We start from the raw sequence: 21,965 nt of genomic DNA on the forward strand, positions 1-21,965 counted from the left end.
AACATCCTCAACTCCCAGGTCGTTGAAGTCCCTGAGTCTTCTCTTATTCACCTGACCAAATTGCAACACTGGATAAACACAACTCTTCACTTACTTCTGCATCTGCACCTCTTTGACTAAATATGAGTGGATTAAAACACAAAATTATACTCATAGATAACCAGAAGATTTATGACCACTGCCCTGAAACGGACCTTTGTGCTGCTCAGAAATCCTGTTGTCTCTCTCTTTCCACTCACTATTCCACTCTCTTAAATAACCAGTTCAGATGCACTCCACTCTTCTCACATCCTTTGCCATCTTTACTCTCAGTTAATAACTGTGATTCCTGTTTTTACTAAGACAATGTGAGCAATCAAAAGAAAGTTTCCACTATATATTTACTCATTTGTCTCCCCACTAGAATGTGAGAGAAGGGACTTTATTTCCAGGACCTAGACTGATGCCTGTGCCATACTGTGTGCTCAATTTTTGGTTGGGAAAAAAATAAAGGTAAGACAAGGAGGATAAAATATTCCTATAAGAGTCCTGAAAAGGCTCATGTTAAGTAACTCTGGTGCCCAAAACTGAATCAACAGCAAGTCTACTATATCCAAGTTCAATGGTCTACGCCCAATTTATTTTGGTATTACTGTGTTAGCATGTCATCTCATCCATTATTTTCCAAAAGTTCCATGGTTCCTTTACTTGATTTAATAAGTTCAAAGATAGATGCTTATGCCAATATTTTAAAACATACTTTCCTACACTGCTAGCTTCAAGATATGGTAGGATGATGACTTAATGGCATAAATATTTTATTTCCATTGAATTTTTCTTGTTAAATGTGCAGCTCACATGAATAATAGAAAGTAGCTTATACACACCATTCATAGTTACATTCTACAATACTTTTTCAGTAATCTGCTATGTGTTTGGAAGATACAGAGAAGTCTCAAAATAAAAGTCTATTTAAAATAAGCTCATCTACAGATTCTGGCACTAGAAAGAGATCTTTTTCTCTAATGCTTTCCACAATGGAGTCTGATTTTCCCTATAAATTCTAATTTACATGTCTATCAAACCCATAGTTAAAAAATCAAGTGGTCTAAGTTGTCTGGAGCTTATTCAAATATCATTTTTTATAAAAATGAATTATTCATTTCAAAGAACCTATGCCTTACAAAGAATTCTGTGATTCTGATGTGGGGATGCAGATAAATGGAGAGGCATTAATTTCAGAAAGAAAAGTCAACCCTTCACTATCAGCACCCTTTCCCCAACTTCATTGCAAAATGTTGCTGACTTTCAGTTTCCATAAATAGACATGTAGTTACTGACACCACCACTTAGGTTCGGCCAGTCAAAACTGCTGTGAAAGTACCGTACTTTCTTTGGCCAACTTCAGCTGTGCCATGAAATCACTTAAAGCAAATGAGAGAAAACAATAATCATCTAATGTAAATATAAATGCATATTTTTTGAGAGGAAAAGACTATGACATTAAAGTTTTTTATTCAGTCTGGTTACCGTTCATGTGTGAAGGCAAGAAAAATTTGTTTGCAAAATATGTTAGGTCACAAATCAGGTGCCAATCATTTACCTTTTGTTTTAAAATATATAACTTTAAGACATAGACCCTTGTTAGCTGTAGAACTTTTTATTTTCAATTTTTGTGGTTGCATAGTAGGCGCATCTATTTATAGGTACATGAGATGTACAGGCCTGCAATGCGTAATAGTCACATCATGGAGGATGAGGTATCTATCCCCTCAAGCATTTATCCTTTGTATTATAAACAATTCAGTTAAACTCTTTTAGTTATGTAAAACTCAAAACAATGATCTCAGGGGCATAGAGAGTAGAAGGATGGTTACCAGAGGCTGGGAAGGGTAGTTAGGGGTAGGGTAGGGGGATAGTTAATGGGTACAAGAAAAAATAGAATGTTATAGGCTTTTTATAGACATTCCTTATCAAATTGGAGAAGTTCCCCTCTATTCAAAGTTTACTGAGAGTTTGTATCATGAACACGTGCTGGATTTCCTCGCTTTTTCTGTGCTGACTGGCATAATCATGACTTTTCTTCCATATCTCATGAATTACATGTTTATATGGTAGATTACAGCAACTGGTTTTTGAATGTTAAACCAGCCTTGCATATATATGTGGGATAAACTCCACTTGGTTGTCATGTGTAATTCTTCTTAGACATTGTTGGATTCAATTTTTGTAGAGGATTTTGAATCTATATTCATGAAAAATATTGGTCGGTAGTTTTCCTTTCTTGTAATGTCTTTTTCTGGTTTTGCTATAAGGGTAGTGCAAGCCTCAGAACAAGTTAAGAGAGCTGCCTCTGCTTCTATTATCTGGAAAAGACTTGAAGAAATGCTATTATTTCTTCCCTAAATGTATGGTAGAGCTTACCAGTGAAACCATCTACACCTGGTCTTTTCTTGGTTTTGGAAATAGATAGAGTGCAATTGAGTGCTATCTCTCCTTGTGTAAGTTTTGGTAATTTGTGTGTTTCAAGGAACTGGTCTGTTCATCCAATTTATCAATGGTAGCTTTAGAGTTGTTGGCAGTAGCCCCTTACTCTGACTATCCATGGGATGAGGAATAGTGGCCCTTCCTTAATTTCTGATATTGGTAGTTTGTGTATTTACCCCTTTTTCTCAGTTAGCCTGGCTACAGGTTTACTAACTTTAATGACCTGTTCAAAGAACCAGCTTTGGGTTTCTCTAATGTTATCCTGTTGCCTATTTCATTGATTTCTGCTGTAAGGTTTATTTCTTGTCTTCAATTTGCTTTGGTTTAAATTGTTTTTCTTTATCTAGTTTCCTAAGGAAGAATCTGAGGTTATTGATTTTATGTCTTTCTTCTTTTCTAATATATGCATTTAATGTTACATATTTCCCTCTAAGCACTGCTTTTGCTGCATCTCACAAATTTGATAAATTGTATTTTCATTTTTTCTTTAGTTAAAAATATTTTTCTAACTCATCTTAAGGCTACTTCTTTGATTTGTGAGTTATTTAGAAACATGTTTAATTTCCAAATATTTTGGGATCTTCCAGATATCTTTATGTTACTCATTTCTAGTTTAATTTCACTTTCGTCTGAGAATATACTTTCTAAGATTTATATATTTTAAAATGTATTAAGGTAGGTTTTATGACCCAGAATGTGATCTATCTAGTGAATGCTCCACTCCATGTGAGGTTAAGAATATGTATTCTCTGGCTGTTGGATGGAGCACCATGAATTTTAAAACAAGCAAACGAGCATTAAACCTAAATACTATTAGAAGACTGTTCAATTTAAAAATAGTATTTATATTTATCTTAAATTTCCCAGGCACTGAGTCTATGTGTAAAGCCATTGTAAAACAGGCAGTATGGGTCCAAACTGAATACTTTATTCGATCTTCAAAGTACAAATAAATTTTTCTATGTCATACTTTGAATGGTTTGCACACTGTAAAAATTCTCCTCTTGCAATTTGATGTTAACCAGAAACTGAGCAGATACAATATTATATATGTGAGTTCCTATACAAGGAATAAACTTAATGTGATTTTTTCTATAATTATGATTACACTTGAACATATTAAAGCTTCTATGCCAGTTTTTTTTAAAAAAAGGAAAGGCAATGTTTGCCAAATGCAAGAGGAAGACATTTTATTTTTAGTTTCCTAAGAGATTATTAAAAATAACATTTCATAAAAACTACCTCTAAGGTTACTCGAAATTCTTCATTTATATGATGCCAGTTTCTAATTTAAACATAATTAGAGAGAATAAATTCGGAATAAATTACATAGAAAAGGAGGTAAAACCACACGCCACTGACCAGTGGTTTCTATAGAAGTCTCTTTGACTATGATAGGCAATAAGACTACAGTCAGAAGGTTTGCATTTTGCCAGCCACTCTCCTGATGACAAAATTATTCTTTCCATAATCTAGCAACATTAACCCTTGGGACTACACAACAGAATAAATAAAAACTGAAAAGTAACTTGAAAAAGTCAACTATTACAACTTTAATTAATTCAACAAACTTCAATCAACTAACCAACTGAGCTCTAGTTAGATTTCACCCAAACCATCCCACCAATTGTTACATTTTGGTTCTAAAGTTCACCATTGTATGAGATATTGAAATTCCAATTATATTGATTCAAAATTAACAATGCTCAACCAGGCACCATGGCTCATGCCTGTAATCCCAGCACTTTGGGAGGCCAAGGTGGGCAAATAACTTGAGCCCAGGAGTTCGAAACCAGCCTGAGCAACATGGTGAAACCCTTACTCTACAAAAATTAGCTAGATATGGTGGCACACTCCTATAGTCCCAGCTACTCAGGAGGCTGAAGTGGGGGGAATCACTTGAGCCTGGGAGACAAATTTACAGTGAGCTGAGCTGGTACCACTGCACTCCAGCCCAAGCAACAGAGTGAGACCTTGACTAAAAAAAAAACAGAAAAAAAAAATGCCCTATAAAATTTCTTACTCACACTATAAGTTAGCCAATCAATATTGCAACTTTGGATAGCCATGCTATTTCCATTCCAACAATACGATAGAATAAAACAGATTCCGAGCAATGTAGCAAAAGAAGGGCCACATAGTAGAATTTTGTTTTCCAGTTCAACAGCGGAGGTAAAATTACAAGATCTTTTAGCAACAGCCTAATTTTTCAGTGTAGTAATTCTTTTGAAAATTACCTTTTGTTGAATCATCCTCTATTGGCTGTTTGAACAACGTAATATCCTTGAAAGTACACAGGAACAAGACCACCTTTTCGTGTTCATTTCTTATTGGTGCAATTTGCATATAAAACCAAACAGGGGTTCCTGTAACAGAGAGGGGGAGGGGAAAGGACATTAAAGTGTGACATGGCCACAGCAGTGGTTTGGTCCCCTGCCTGCCTTCTTCCTTTAGCTGCCAATGGCTATGCCAGGAATCAACACCAAAATAATAGTGTATTAATTACTACAAACAATCAATAAGCCTTTAATTTTATATCAACTACCAGTTGTTCACATTTAACAAACACAGTATTCAAACCAAAATATCAAAATTCTAAAGTAAAGCGCAGGCTGTCACTTCAAGATGCAGGAACACAAAGGCAGTCTTGCTGCTTAAGCCGTCCCAGCATCACCTGTAGGTTTTCGTCCCTCAACCACTGCTGCTCTCACCACCTTTCTTTTGAGATTCTTACCAATTGTGATCACTCCTACCTGCTTCAGCTTGTCTCTTCTTGTCACTTTGACAAGTGTTTCCAATTAACTGCAACAGCCATACCTGATCCTCTAATAAGCATTCCTCTTGAAGGAACATCTAAAATACTGTTTCTATCCCAAGGCTCTCTCATCAGTCAGATGGACTTATATGATAGCTCTACAGTTTTGGCTGCATCCCCACACCAGAAAAAAAGGATGTCAGCAAAACTTGATGCCTGAGGTACACAGAACCTGAAACCATTAAGGCAACCTGAAGGAAAAAAAGGCAGGTCCCAGCCTTTGAGATCCCCAGGCATCTTTTCAAGCCACTGCTTCCTACCTCCCTCACTCCAAGAGCATGAAGGTGGACTGTATCACCACGTTCTTTAAAGGATGGCTACTGCAGACTCTGTCCTCTAGGACAGAAGGTTTCAAAGCATTCAAGGCTTATAATTTGAACAAGTCAGGAACTGGTACATAACAGATAAGAACTATGTGAAGGAACAAAAAATGCCCTCAAAGGTGTAATTATCTATTAGTGATACAACACTGAGGGAAGGTTCCATTACAATCAGAGACACATTTACATTATAATCAGAAACACATTTCTCATATTTTCTTCAAGCTACAGTGCAGTAAAGCCCCTCCAAATACTCTATTTTAAGACATAAAGGTTTTTGTAAGGTTTAGGATTTGGGGAGTGAAATGTACAGCTATTAATAGTCTGTAGGTAAGAGCTGATAGCCTTTTAGTGGCTTCCAATGGAACGGAAAAAGAACCACTTCTATTCCCACGGCCTAAAAAAAATTTTTAAAAAAAAGTCACCTAATGTCACCACAAAGGGGAATTTTTCATTTAGACAAGATGAGATAACTACTAGGCTCAAGTAGTCAGAGAATTAGAGAGAGGAGATTTCTATGGGAATATTCAGTTGTGACAATCAGGTTTCTGTAACCCCAGGGGGTCTATGGAAGAAGTGGCCCTTTCCAAAATGATGGTAGAATGAGATAGGGACCTCAAAAATAATCACATCATCTCCCAGAGAGGCTTGTCCATTTTTTTCTGTTTTCTTATTTTACACAGCATGTCCAGGAACTGTGAGTGATGTGCACAGTTTTACAAATCACCAGACCCAGATGTTAGTGGATACATGACCTATGGCTGTTTCAACACAGTGAGCTTGAGGCAGAAAGGTCATAAACAAAGAGAAAAGGGTATTAAAAAATAAGTCATTTTCCAAGGTCTGTTAGAAATGTGAACAGAAACAGATGATGTTAAATTTCATGCCTTCCTGTGAAAACTGCAACTTTTCAAATTCTGGCATAGAGTCTGGGCTCTCTGTAAAACTGCTTTAAATATGAAGGTAACTGTTCTTCAACTTTCCAAGCCACAGGGTCAGACTTCCCCAAGTAGGCTGAGTATTGCCAAGTATCTGGTGATAGATTCTTCATACTCTGGATTTGGGGTTCAGGGGGCTTGGGAGTCTCGGAGTGTTAAGCAGAGGAACCTGCTGCTGCTGAAACTCGGTGCAATGCTCCAGCATTGATGATTTGGAGATGCTTCGGCTGTCAGTTCTACCTTTGAGTACACAGAAAGAACTATTTTAAGTCATCATCCCAGAGCTACCATTTCTTTCCCCACAGTAGAAACAGCCCTTTGCTAATCAGAGCACTGGACCTACAGAGCAGAGGCTGCAAACTGAAATTTCAATGATGATGTATATTCAATCAGATGCCTCAATTCCCCCATTTGCAAAATGGTGTTCAACCTAATTACTAAACAAAAGTATTGGGAGGACTTGGCAGGTAGGCATTCCCCAAAGCAGTCTTGGGACTAGATAGAAGGATCTATCACCAAATACTTGACAGATACTCATGTCTACAGATGTGAATTTTTCTACCTAACATTTTTTTAACCACAAAAATATAATTTTTTCAGATCATGTTCAAAAACTTTCAGCTATTTATAAGACTTTTTAAAATTTGCATTTAAATAGCAGAACTCCATTATAATACATGGATAACACCTACCTTTACTAAAGAGGAAAACAAAAACAAAACCCAATGTAGATAGTACACAGAAAGGAGGCACGAGTTTTAATCTACAATGCTATGTGGTATATATCCTATTGGCTATAAGCAGGCACTTACCTACACAGAGTTATCTGGAAAGAACCAGATAGCCCTGAACAATGGTCAGATAATAATTTCAATCCATTAACATAAGGCCAAATATCTAAACTATCTTGGAAGGACTTACAGAAATGTAAAATTTAGGTAATTACAAACATGATTTAAAGTTAATAAACAGAAATTCCACTAAGATATTTTGTTGTGGTGGTTGTCATTACAGGGTCTTTCTCTGTAACCCAGGCTGGAATACAGTGGTATGATCATAGCTCACTGCAGCCTTGAACCCCTGGGTTCAAGCAATCCACCTGCCTCAGCCTCCTGAGTAGCTGGGACTATAGGCATGTGCCACCACATCCAGTTATTTTTTTTGGCGGGGGGTGTAGAGGAAGGGTCTTGCTATGTCACCTAGTCTAAGATAGTTTTTGAGAAACTCAGAAACTACAGACTTGTCTTTGAGGCTGTAAAGTCAGGCCAGTGTTTGTTTATTCTGCTTAAACATCAGAGAGTGAATGACCTTAGTAATATGGAATACGCTTACATCATTTGCTAAACTTGAGTACATATCTAAATTATTGAAGGGTTAACAAACTATATAAAAATGAAGGGTTTTTGGTATACAGGTCCCCTACAAATTATCAATATGTATTTAGACCTGGTGAAAAAGACCCAGAAGCACATACAGCCTGCCTTTTCTCTTGCAGAGGACAGAGTTGATCATTCACAAGGGATTGTTTTCTAGGTGACAAGCCAGTGGACATTTAGCTATGACTTCAAACTGAAATATTTCTTTGGCCTTGATGTAAAATGAAAAATAAGACATTCCTTAAGTAAAACCACTAAAAACAAATGTTTCCATTATCAAGTGCACTACTTTGAGGCAATGCCTAACACTGTTATTCCTTTGTTAGAAGAGGAAGGTTAAAAAAAGAAATCAAATTTTAATTCCAAATATTCCACAGAGAAAAAAATGTCTGAAGTAAATGGAGAGATAAATTATGATCCATAAGATCCAACAGGCACTGAACATGGCACCGACGTTTCTTGTTAAAGCTAGAATGTTTTCCGAACTTGGGAAGAATTTAGTAGCCACCACTTTCCATCAAAGATAATAATGGACTTTGCTATCACTTTCTATTAACGATAAATAATTGACCCATTTATGAAGTGACTGTTCGTTTAAAAAAAAAAAAAAAGAACAATTTGAGGAAACAGCAAAAAAAAAAAAAAAGTAAGTAACCATGCAAATAAAGTGAATTAGAAAGGGGACTGAGTTGCTAACTACACTTGGTTTTTGTTGGGTTGGCTTTTTCCTTCCAAACTCTGATGGAAAGTCTGTATCATGAGATATTATGTCATTATATAATGCATACCTTACCACATACAAATCTCATCCAAGAAAAAGTTCACTACAATCAATACAATCTACCAAATGTGAATGACCTGTTCTGAGAACAATGGCTACTTCTACTAGACTTTCTCACAAAAGAGTCCGAGGCTGGCAAAAGGCCATACTGGTAGAGATTCCCCTTAAGTAGCTACCACATATTCACATTGCCTAAGTTTGTGTAGAAAGGTAATTGCACATATCCAATGTTAGCAATTACTGTTTTCTTTAAACATAAGAAGAAATTAATACATTTATCTGTCATTTTTAGTTGTTGTCGCATAATTATAGGGTCTTTATTATAAGTATCTATTATAAAGTATTTTGCTACCTGATACAAACAAAGTCATATTTAAGATGCATCACATTTTTCTTCCATTCCTCAAAAAGTTGCTTTTCCTAGGTAGAATTATTTATTAATTTTATTATCTAATTTCACCAGTAACCTCTGCCCCTGCCAAGAAAAGGAGCAACAGAAGTTTTACATGCTCTCTACATTTTAGCACCACTACGACTTACCAAACATAGTATTAATAAAGAGGTGGCACATCTTATTAATAATTGAGATACCTACTATTTTTCTTGTACAGAAGAACTTCAAAGCAGTTTGACTCGTAGTTGTCAAAAGTCTGCCTGACTTTCTCAATGGTCTTCTTGTCAGTCAATTCCCCATACATAAAACTGGGGGACAAAAACAAACAATCCATTTCACTTTCATGTTGCCTTTCAAATGCTACAAAAATTACATAGTTATCTTTGATTAAATAGTCAAGTGTGGTTACAAAACATAATGTTGCTTCTATATAATGAACAAAAATAGTCAAACCATGATAGTCAGTTCTTGCTTTACGCAGTTCCCGTATGCACAGATTTCATACAGGTGATTTAGCTGAATAATACCAGTTCCACAACATAGTTCAAATTTCAGTTACCAAAGTATTTAACTGTGAGTAATTGCACAAAGTACAAGCTTTGCTGCTTGATCTTCAGTCTACAGATCACTAGAAAATAACAGATGCACGTTCACAGCCAGTAACTGATCACATCACTTCTTTCAAAGCCTGTCAGTATTGGTAACAGCACAGCTGTTATTCAGTTCACGCACAGACAGAAAAGTATGTAGTCATATTGCCTCCTTGTCTCTCAGTGATAAACCCATGTGACATTTTACAAAAATGGATAATCAAAAGCAGTAATTATCCAACAAAAATTAAAATCCACCTAAGAAATGAAAAATAATAATGTTGGAAGTGGAATTCAAACTGAACATAAATGAAGTTATAAGAGAAATAAGTGACCTTGGAAATGTAGATACTGCTGCCATTTGGGAGACTCTAGATAGGCAACCAAAAGGACTTAGTGAAGGTGAACTTATCAATATAAATGAGGAAAGCAGTTGTGACAAAAAGCATGAAGGTTTCCCAGAGAAGGTGACGCCAGTTTAAAAACAAACCAAAAAAAAAACCCTCATTAAAGGAGTTCTAGTACATTGTTCACAATAGTGAAAGTGGAAGAATAAAATATTTAATATTTAGTAAAAATATTAAAATAAAATAAGAAGAAATTAATTCTAACTTGGAAAGGAGGATGACAATTTTCCAAGAGATACAAAAGATGCTCTCTTTATACAGAAAATTATATTCTGAGAAGGCAAGAATTGTTTAAATAAATTTTTTTAAAAAACTTACTCATGGTAAGTTTTTTAAAAAAGAAATAAAATACTTCCTCCGTTCTAAATGTTTCCAATGTTCAAAATCACAGTGTACTAAATAAATATGAGTTTTACTATTATATTCATCTCCCTGTATTGATAACCAACAGTAAGAGAGTTTTTAATGTTTTGACAAACATTCTTTAAAGATGCTAAAACAATCATAGTTTTTTTATTAAGTATTAAGATCATATTATGTGGTTTCAGCTTGCATGGACCTTGTTATGTTCCCATACGATCATAAAAAGTGAAGATTGCATATTATACATATAATGCATTTACATTCTCATTTCAGAGGATTTTCTTAAGATAGGTATAAGTGTGGCTAATGGGAGGGAAGTAAAGCTGGCATCTTGAAGGAATTTTACATTATTACAGCGGTTAGAGGAACATAACGAAACACAGATTAAGGAGTGAATGTCTACATTCCACAAAACCTTTCTAATGTTTGACGTTCTCTATTTTTCTAAGAGAACCTTGGCAAAAGTCTGATCATCTACATAACAGAGCTGACTCAAGAATGATCTGTCTCTAAAACTCCATTCTCAATGCTTTCAAAATCATCAATTGTGCATCTGGTTTTAGATACACAGTTCTACTGATTAGTATGATTGTCCAGACCATCCACCAGGAAAGAAAATGTGTCTTTACTAAATACCTTAACTAAGATTTTGAAAAGTCAAATGTACATCTTTGTTATTGTTTTTCTTTCAGTTTTCAAAGAGTTCACATATTGACCAGAGGCAGATCTAAAGTGTGGTGGAGGCTGAAGCTTATAAAATCTGTGTAGCCTTCCTTAAGAAAAAGAATACAAAATTACAAAACTAGATTAGGAACAGACCCTCAAAAGGTATCCACTCAAATGAGGGCCCCTGAAGGTTCAGATTAATTATCTTCACAGAAAATCTACACCTGAAGATATCAATCAGTACAATTTACAACCTAAAAGGCCTAGTTTGTCAGCAAAATCCAGTAATGATGCACAGGATTCAATAGCAGCACCACACTACAGCTGGAAATTACAGGGTAACTCAAGCCTACCTTCTGTAACACCAGCCTAAGCAACTAGAACTCTAGAAACTAAGAAATGAAAGTAGATAAGGCAGATCAAAGATTGCCCAAGCATTAAGAAATCTGAATCCTTCATTTTTAATATATTTAATTTTTAAAGAAAAAAATTGTCATTATAATAAGTAAAAATATATCAGAATAAAATGACAGACTCTTAATTCCATAATCATATCTAGACTAAAACAGGAAGCCTCAAAGCATACCTGCAAGCTGGACTTGAAAAGCTACTGTTCCTGTCAAAGCTGAAATTTCAGCTCACGTAAGTTTTATAAAAATCTCTTGAAGGCATTACAATTAAATTAGAATTATTCAGCTAAAGAACATAAAGCTACTCTTCTCCCAAAAAAATATTAGCTTAATATTGTACATAATATTTTTATAGACAAGTGAACTTTTTAATTAGTCAGTTTTTTACTTTTATTTTTAATTAAAGAATCATTAGTAAAACAAAGATTTTAAAAATCAAGATAAGGGCAATTAAACTAAGAAAAAGAAAGAGGGAGAGAGAAAGAAAGAAGAGAGAGAAAAAGAAAAACAAGAGAAAGGAAAGAAGAAAGGAAGGAAGGAAGGAAGGTAGGAAGGAAGGAAGGAAAAGAAGAAGGAGGAGGAGGAGGAAGGGAGGGAGGACATTTTACCACTGCTACTAAATGACAGGTTTCGATGGTTCCATAAACTGAGACATAATATTCACAATTGGTTAACAGAAAAACAAAATAAGAAAGCATTTATAATATAACAAGCAGCTAGGATAAAAATTATCCAATATTAATTCTAATAAAATTTAAAAGTAAGTTACAACTCAAATTTTAAAAAAAAGAAGCTCTCTGAGGAATTAGTTTAATAACACCAACTAAGAAAAAATGCAACACAGGTCTGATGCAACTAAAATTCTGAACAGAAGATAAAAATAAACAAGCAACTTTTAAATAAACTATTAAAATTCCATAATACACTTTCATTAGCTAAGTTTTTCCAATGCTAAAATCACTTATCCTAGGAAAATAAAGGCACTTAAGAAAATAACCCTATATTATTAAAATCTGAATACTTCTTTAAAAAATCGTCTTTCATTTCTTACATTGTTCCACTTGGATTTTTCATTTATTATATCACATATTTCTGATGACAGAACACATATTTGAAGGGGCAAAATGTAGCAGTTAAATAATAAAAGATATTTCAAAATAGATTATAAAGAATGTCTGAAATGTACTAACTATTTATCCTCCCAAGGCAAGTGTTCTGGAGGTTAACTGAAACTCTGAAAGTGTTTTCATCCAAAGTTGTCCAAGCCATACTGGTAAATCAATGATTCTTCATTCTCTGTGGGCGTGGCACATTTGTTTATGTGTTTGGCTTTGTCACATGTGAATGCTGAAATGTTTTATCACAGGTTCCTGAAGCCTGACTCAGGATGACGGAAGCTCAATGCAGTCTTAGAATGGTTAATGGAATTTGAGGGATCACGAATTATAGAAATAGTAATCAACAGGCTTTAGAAACCATATATATTAATTTTATACAGTTTTCATGTCTTCTACTAAATATCCTCAAAAAATACGTAATGAAATTTTTTTTTTTTTTTTTTGAGATGAAATCTCGCTCTGCTGTCTAGGCTGGAGTGCAGGGGCATGATCTGGGCTCAATGCCATCTTCACCTTCCAGGTTCAAGAGATTCTCTAACTCAGACCCCAAGTAGCTGGGACCACAGGTGCGTGCCACCATGCCTGGCTAATTTTTTGTATTTTTCTTACAGATGGGGTTTCACCATGTTAGCCAGGATGGTCTCGATCTCCTGAATTCCTAATCCACCTGCCTTGGCCTCCCAAAGTGCTAGGATTACAGGCATGAGCCACTGCGCCCAGTCCGAAAATATTTTTAAAATTACAAAACTTCCACTTGCTCTCTTACATAGGGTGCCAAGCTCCTCCTTGGTAATTTTAAATGAACGACTGTACTGTTACTTTATTGAAAGGAAAATAAAATTGGATTCACAAAAGCAATCTATCTCTGTTATAAAATTGGGCAGTCATGGTATAATAAGGACTTTTGCATTTGGAGGACCACTTACAAACTGGATAATTTATGGACAAGTCGTATATCCTCTCTGACCCATTGTTTCTTCATCAGTAAAGTGATGACAATAATAATATAACTCAGAGGGTGACAATTAAAAGGATAATGCAAATAAAGTTACAAATTATAATGCATTGCACAATGGCTGAAATATGACTGGAATGTACGGATGGGATTAGAAGCCTTCCCCACCCCAGCCTCACTCCCTGGCTTCTCCAGGATTCTAGAACACAGATGGAACCACGCTTGCCAAAAGGCAGGGTCATTGTGTTCTAAAGGGAGATGTCCATGGTTCTGGGAATCTTCTTCCTTCACTAACCCATGAGGTTGAAGCAAATGCTTACTCAGAACCTGCTACTGTATAATCTGGCCACTTTTCTTGTTATACAGTTGATGGGTTTTGTCTTGGGAATAAGGGATAATTTTTCTTCAGGCCTGGTCTAGGCCATACCCAGCTTGCCTAGGCATCTGGCAATTATCTTTCACATGTATCTGACCTAGAAAACTTTGAGCAATAGGTGGTTTGGGCTGGTAGCAGGATTTACTTATTCTTGGATCGCTTGTTCTGCCATCAAAACCTCACAAACAAGCCTCATTATAGCTCCTAGCAGTAAGAATGGCTATAATAATTGACAGACTTCCAAAAGAGAAAAGAACCTCACAACTCTGAAGAAAACATAACCTAATCATGAGTTCCACCAACCTCCCTTACTCTGCTAAATGTGTAACAGTGTGCCTAGACTAAAACACAACAAACATTCAGTCACCATAATACAGGGTAATATTATCTGCAGGCTGTAGTTCACAGATTAACACATGCTTCAACAAAAAAATGCAACCCAGATTGACTTAACACAGTTGGTAAATGTGGTCTCCAGCTCAGAACTGGCCACAAGCACAGAATCATAACAGTTAATGGGAGGTGGACTGAGATCTGTAGTCAAAGGATCAAAAAAGAGAAAGCCCAAGAGAGGGGAAGTTGAGGAAAAATTAGAAACAAGTAAGAATACAGTTTTTGGCTGGGCGTGGTGGCTCATACCTGTAATCCTAGTACTTTGGGAGGCCAAGGCAGGCAAGTCACCTGAGGTCAAGAGTTCGAGACCAACCTGGCCAACATGGTGAACCCTCACCTCTACTAAAAATACAAAATTAGCCAGGCATGGTGGCGCATGCCTGTAATCCCAGCTACTTGGGAGGCTGAGGCAAGAGAATCACTTGAACCCTGGGAGGCAAAGGTCGCAGTGAGCCGAGATCACACCATTGCACTCCAGCCTGGGCAAAAAGAGCAAAACTCTGTCTCAAACAAAAAAAAGAAAAGAATATAGTTTTCAAAATCTGAAAGAAGTAATTTTGGAATAAATCAAAGACATTCCTTTATACAGAGGATCATAACCAAAAGGTTTGACAACCCATTGATTTATATGGTCTTCAAAGGATTTCAATGGGGTAATAAATGGTAGGTTTATAAGATGTAATTAAGAAAAAACAGGACTGTATATCTCTAACCTTTGGAGTCTGACATCACCAAGGCACCTCTGCCCTTCAGCACTTTTCATCAGTTTCACCTTGCGAAGCACAGCCCTCAGCCAAATGGAGCCAGACTGACTGGTTTTCATCATGTGTCACGTGCTCTTGGTAGCTGCTGAGATAATCCTGTGTTCATAAAACTGCTGTGAAATCCATCCAGTAAAGTGTTTCTTAATGTCTCTGACTCATTGTCTAACTTGATGGAGTTGGATAAGGGATTGTAAATGGCCTTTCAAAAAATGTATTTGAGAGCATCTATCTTCCCCTCAATCCTCCCTACCTAAACTACCTGATTGTTCTTTACACCCCTCTACTGAAAAAAAAAAAAAAAAAAAAAAAACAGCAGAATAGACTCTTAAAAGTTTCAGGTTAATTAGAAGTAAAATGCTAAAGTGGTTCCTACCTAATCTATGACAGATTATCCCTGTATATCCCAAATGTCAGAGCTGCTATACGTCATAAGATCATACACTTTTAAACGTCATCCTCCCAAAATCTACAATCTCTTTTAAACATGCAATACTTTTCATTTTCTCCAATAAACAGCAAAACAGTCCAAAGGCATGAAAAACACAATAATCAGACAATAAAATGGACAAGGTTTGAAATTCCTGGGATACTGAAAGTGTCATAGTGTCATAATTTTAGCTAAAACAAAAATGAGACAATACCTAGCACACATCAGATATTTTTAAATAGGAATTTCAGTACCATTATGACATAGCAAGGATGAAGGAAAGCCAGAACCCTCACTAATGGCTGCTGAGAGTGGAAAGAGAAGTCTTCTATGGGCAAGAATCTTACAGCAGTTAATTTACAAACTCTGCATATATTCTATTATCCAGCAATCCCCTTGCTGGAGATAGAGACAGAAAACTTCTCAAAAATGACCACAAGAAGGTGTGTAGGAAGATGCTTATTTCCAAGTTGTTCAAGGTAGCAAAGTGTCGAAGTTAGATTCCAGGACTAATAGAATGTATAAATAGAACAAAGGCTGTGAAGACACTGGAACACTAGACAACAATCAGACATGATGAATAGATCATCATACAGTAACACAAAGAAGTCTAAAACCATAATGTTGAATGAAAAGAGTAAAAAAACATACATATTACAGTGTGGTGGGAATTACATAGATCTTAAAAACCAACATTAGCAAAGCAATATCATTTCAAGAATACACATATTTAATAAACAAGCAGAAGACAGATTAGAAAGACATACAATAAACACACTCTAGAATGAATAACCATAAAAGGAAGAAGGGGAATGGGATGAAAGGGAAAAGAAGTAAAAGGAAAAAAAAATTAAATAAAGAGAGACCTTGCTTAGAGAAAGCAAAATGATAATATTGTGACAAATTGAGGAGTATGTTTAATTTGATTCTGTGTGTCTGGTCCAATGCAGGAGATTGAGAAGGACAAAGAAGAAAAAGATAAGAAAACAGAAGAAAGAAATATTAGCCACTTGATATTATAAAAACACAAATTCATGTGTTTTTAATTTTACCATAAAACAATTCACTTTTGAACATTTAAAACTATGGCATGTAATCATTTACTCAGTTGCCAATTTAATCCTATAAACTTTAATTCATCAAATACAAATTGTATACAAAAATGAATCTTTCTTCTGAGATATATAGTGTTAAAGGTTGTATTTTCCCATATAAAATGAAGCTCACTGCTTTATAATGTCTTATTCTCTTATGTCTGTCTAAAACCTTATAAGCAACAGTTTTTAAATTATTTACAAGGATTTTCTCAGTGTCAAATACTTATCTCCATATTCATTTACAAGTCAGTAATTCCACATACTATAATAACTTTTAGCCATTAACTCTGTGTTTCTAAATGTGCATATAATTTTCTTCTTTTCTCTCTCTGTTATTTTGTGTCTCATATTTAAAGGCTTTTCTAGATTTAGTCAGGAAATGGGAAAAAAGGCTATATGTAAAAGAATTTGAGTCATGATGCAAACACTTTTATAAACTGCTTGGGGAGTGGTTTGGGGTTTGTTGTTTTGTTTTATTTTAGGTTTTTTTTTACTTGATAATATGTTGTTAGTTTTTTCCAGTGTTATTGTCCTTCCAGAATATTCAACATATGATGTAGATGAATAGGACTTTGCCATCATATTTTTTTAACAAAACCTACTACTGGACATTTTGGTTACTTCCAGGTCTTCAGTCTTCTAAATAATGCTATAGCAAACATAAAATGGATATAGTTTAATTTTAAAAGAGAATGAGGAAGTTTAAAAGAAGAGCACTTTAAAATAAATCACGCTTCCAAGAAAAACTGATAGAAGTCAGATATTTGCTCATATATCAGATGCTAGTCTTCCTAGTTCTGTGAGGGCATTAAAGTGGTTGCAATTTTTAGGTTAACAAAACATATTTGGCATTTTGTGCAAGTAAGTAATAATTGTTTACATTAAGAACATGATCATTTGAAAATATTGTCTCTGGCAAGCAAAGACAATTTGGGGAAAGACTCAAACACTTTTCTCTACAGTTAAAAAGCAGGGTATAATCCAAAACTCTCCCACCTCAAATGTCATAACACAGGATGAAACACAAGAAATAACAGTATGCTATATAGAACCATGTGAGACCTAGGTAGGTTTTACTGCAAAACAAGCCAATCTAATTCCATAAATACTGACATAAGACACTGTCTTGTGTGCTGTTGTGCATACAAAAGTGAGCAAGATGGAGTCCCTACTTTTAAGTCACTTACAATCTGGTACTTGCATTAGGAGGAGAAAAGCAGCTCTCTCAGAGGAGAAAAGAGCTAATATAACCACCAGCACTGATTTTCTTAGTGAATCCTTTGTAGGAAAATTGTACTTGCCAAACAAAATAGGCTGGGGATAGGGCAGATACATGGGACACAAGAAGGGATGAGAGCAGGACTTAAAAATAGATCCAGATATGAAGAGCGGTACTTCTCAAAAATGGCAACAAAAGCAATAAAGCAATAAGAATAAAAACCCAAGGGATAAGGCGAGTTAGTTTAAGGCCAAATGATGATGCCAACAGAAATACGCACAAGAAACTATTAGGAGTCAGAGAAGGGAAAAACCTGTCTTATTTAGGCAATCATGAATACCTTCAGGTAGAAGATGAGATCTGAGCCAAATCTGGCATGAAGATGGGATGTCAGCAGTCCAAGAATAAGAAATGGGTGTGTGAGTATATCTGTGGTCCCTGGAACTCTCTATGGACCTCTTCCACAGGATAAGGTCTAACAAAACACTCAGCTTTTTCTAACTTAAACTCCCTTCTGGGGGATAGGGGAGGAGCAATGCTTAATACAGACCAACAATATGAGTGCTACCAAAGGGATCCTCTCAACCAGAGGCCACATATTTTCATCACTCCCATTTACCAATTTCATACCTGGGAGTGAAGACTGAATATGAGAATGCCTTTAGTAGAGGCAAAAAATGAGGATGGCTAGAGGAGCATAGATCAAGGAAGAGAATGTTTGAGCAGATTATTTCTCAAGCCTGGATAAGCATCAGAATCATCTAAGCTGTTGGTTAAAAATACTGACTCCCTGCTTGACCCACCCACTTCAGAATCACCTACTGATTCTAATTCGGTAGGTTTAAGCGGGGTGGGAATCTGTTTTTGCAAAACCTATTTAAGTGATTGCTATGTGCAGTCAGGTTTAAACTCAATGGTATATATAAAATATCTACCTTTCCTGATGATGAAGGATATCTGGAGAGAGAAAGAGTCATCAACCAATCCCTTCTCTATACCAAGGGAGATATCTCTCTCTCTTTCTCTGTCTCTCTCTGTCTCTCTCTCTCTCTCTCTCTCTGTATGTATGTATGTATATATACAGATATACATGTTCCTCTGATTATTCAGCATCTAGACTATTCTTGACTATGGCTGATGGTAGGTGATCAAAAAATATTGATTGAATGAATTTATTGATTCACAGATATATATACAGATATATACATAGAGAGAGAGAGAGTCATACACGGGATTGGGTCCAGGATCCCTGCATATATCAAAATCAGTGGACACTCAAGTCCTGCAGTTAGCCCTGGGGAACGTACATATATAAAAAGTCAGCCTACCGTACACAAGGGTTTCACATCCCTTTGAATACTGTATTTTTTATCTGTATTCCTCTAATACTATATTTCTGATCCACATTTGGTTGAAAAATTAATCTATAAGTGACCCACACTGTTCAAACCAGTGTTGTTCCAGGATCAACTGTATATGTATGTAACTATAATATACATATATATATGTGTTTGTGTGTGTGTATATATACACATATATATATATATTTTGCTTCTCGGCATAAATGAGTACAAAAAAATAAATCACTGTTTCTCAGGGAAAATCCCTTAACATAGTTCTATCTCAGTTTTCGCATCTGAAAAACAGAGGATTTGGCCTAGAAAAAAAAAAAATTCAGATCCCTTGTAGTTCTAAAATAACTTGCTTCAGTGCTTAGTTAAGTGAGAGCTTTAAAGAAAAATTAACTCATGGAAAAAACATCCCATCTGGCCTTACTGAAATATTGTGAAAAAGTTTTAGGTTCTAAATTGGTCCCTTATATATAGTTTCCTTTTCTTTTTTCTGATCCCCTTTTTTCTTAATATTCTCTTTAAGCTCACAGAAATGGCATATTTTTTTAAAGAACCATTATATATAATATAAATATCAGATTCTGTTGTACGTAAGTCAAACAATGTACCATTACCAAGTACATGTGGCTTACACAGGATGTAAGAGCTTTATTTTATGTTCTTTACATTCTCATGGACCATGTTCAACTTGGCCAGGTGGTGTTTACTCTGTTTTGTTCAAGACAATTTAGTTGCTCCAAAGGTGCCATAGATCACATGCCACAAGTTGTTCCCCAATACAAGATGTTCCCAGCACCTAGACTTTCCTGGCTCATGGTAGATGATCAAAAAATATTTATTGAATGAATTGATTAATTCACAGATATACAAAAATCTTTCTTTTGGCAAAAGTTCTCACCAATGGCTCTTCAGCTATATGTTTCCACTGATCATTTAGTCTCCCTAATAGTCTAATATAATTTTAAAATCTATAGTTTGTATATGTGAGTACAAGTAAGCTTCAGCATTTTAATTACATTCAGATTTTTGTTACATTTCATAAAAGTTACTTAGCTATTCTATTACCTACCTGCAAGTGCTGCTTTTCTGCATGACGTCAGCTCGATGATATCCAGAGAGTTTACAAAAACCGTCATTACTATAAACTACAGGCCAATCCACAATCTGGGCATTTCCCAGTAAGAAACTTGATTCTGAAGAAGAAAGGAGAAAAAAGGAGGTTATGTAGCTTCATTCAACAATTCACTTATTTCAAGTAATAAAAGACAAACTCATAAAGATGGACAAACACAACTATGGTTTGTAATTGTACAAATAATATAACCTATTCTTGAAATTGACATAACCAGCTTTTCATGATCATCATATGAGACCTGCAATATCAAATTTATATACAAACTAAAAATTCCATTTAAAAGAAACCAGTTTATAATATTTTTTGCATTCAAGTATACCCTAAGTTACGAAATCAAAGTGTAGTTAGTATTAAATAATGTTAATGACTATAGATTACACTTAAAAATTGGTTAATTTATTAAGATTAGGGCTATAGTCACTTCTCTACAAATTGAGAATACTGATTGATAATAAAGGAAAATTTGATGACCTCTTTCAAAAATTATATTAATACATTGTTGACATGATAGAACAAATTTTTGTCCATTAGACTGATCTTGAAAAGCCTAATTTAAAACAGGATTTAAAAGTCTTCCCTTAAATTAAAATTATTCAAAGATATTTCCAACCACATAATACAGATAGTTTCAAAAAAAAAGAATACTGATAGTTTCTAAATTATCAGTATTCTAAATAAAAGAGATGTCTTTGTTCTATTTCACACAGAAAAGTAGGGTTTTTTTGCATAAATTAATATAAAATGAAAATCCAATCATATTAGGCAGTAACTTTAGCAGTTTTGAAGACATGTTATATGTCAACATTAAAATGAATTAATATTAAAATATATAAACATTTATTTTTAATATAAATAAAAGTAAAAAATTTTTAAAGAATACTATACTTCAAAATTTTACCTAAGAAAATTTTGTTTGAACTCATATTCAGGGTAGTATACTAAAAATATAACACTTTTTTAGTAGAAGACTTTAAATCCTGACTCATAATTGGTCTTCATAAAAATAATAATGCAATTCAGCATTTACTAAGTAGCTGCTGTTTAAAAGGCATTGCTCTGGGTCAAACAGTGGGATAAAATAAAGATTAGTAAAACATATCCTTTGCTCTCAATAAGTGTGCATGTTGAAAACAAATATGTCATTTAAAAAAATACAATTGCCAGGATACATACTAAATAAAGAAGCATGGGATAAAATATGAAGAAAAACAAAATGTTTGAAGCCCCTAGGAAGATACCGAAAGTAGGCAGAAACTGGAAAAGATAAACTCTTGAAAAAGAGAGGCTATATTAGCTGAGATGGTCACTTAACTGTCTATTCCCTGAGAATACTTGCCAGTTTGGAAAGTTCATGGTGTGAAAGAGCTCAAGCAGAAGTGTCTTACAAGTCTAACAAGTCAAATGTCACAATTTGAGGCTGCCAGAGCAACTTGTAGTTGTGGAAATCCTTTAATTGATGGAGTGATAAACCTGACATAATCTACCTCAAATCCTCTGTGGCCAAAACTGGGCATGCATAGGGTGAGGCAGTAAGGAATCCAGCAGAAAGCAATGGTTAAAGGGCTAAAGAAATGGACAGAAATTTTATCAGATCCCCAAAGCT

The 21,965-nt window shown here is 35.1% G+C and overlaps 1 protein-coding gene across 1 annotated transcript in view; it reads right to left on the reverse strand.

Annotated features, from left to right (window-relative positions):
- The window catches only part of KCNH5 (potassium voltage-gated channel subfamily H member 5), a 357,848-nt gene that overhangs the window by 309,536 nt on the left and 26,347 nt on the right, over window positions 1-21,965 (reverse strand). Inside the window, exons 2-4 of the mRNA XM_012464182.3 lie at window positions 20,297-20,420; window positions 9,292-9,398; window positions 4,704-4,832 (exon numbers count right to left, since the gene is read on the reverse strand). Of these exons, the coding sequence (XP_012319605.1) occupies window positions 4,704-4,832; window positions 9,292-9,398; window positions 20,297-20,420 (360 nt within the window). The remainder of the gene's footprint in view (window positions 1-4,703; window positions 4,833-9,291; window positions 9,399-20,296; window positions 20,421-21,965) is intronic.

Source organism: Aotus nancymaae, unplaced genomic scaffold (assembly GCF_030222135.1).
Source record: "Aotus nancymaae isolate 86718 unplaced genomic scaffold, 86718_ANA_hifiasm-v0.15.2.pri h1tg000011l, whole genome shotgun sequence".
Lineage (NCBI taxonomy): Eukaryota > Metazoa > Chordata > Mammalia > Primates > Aotidae > Aotus > Aotus nancymaae.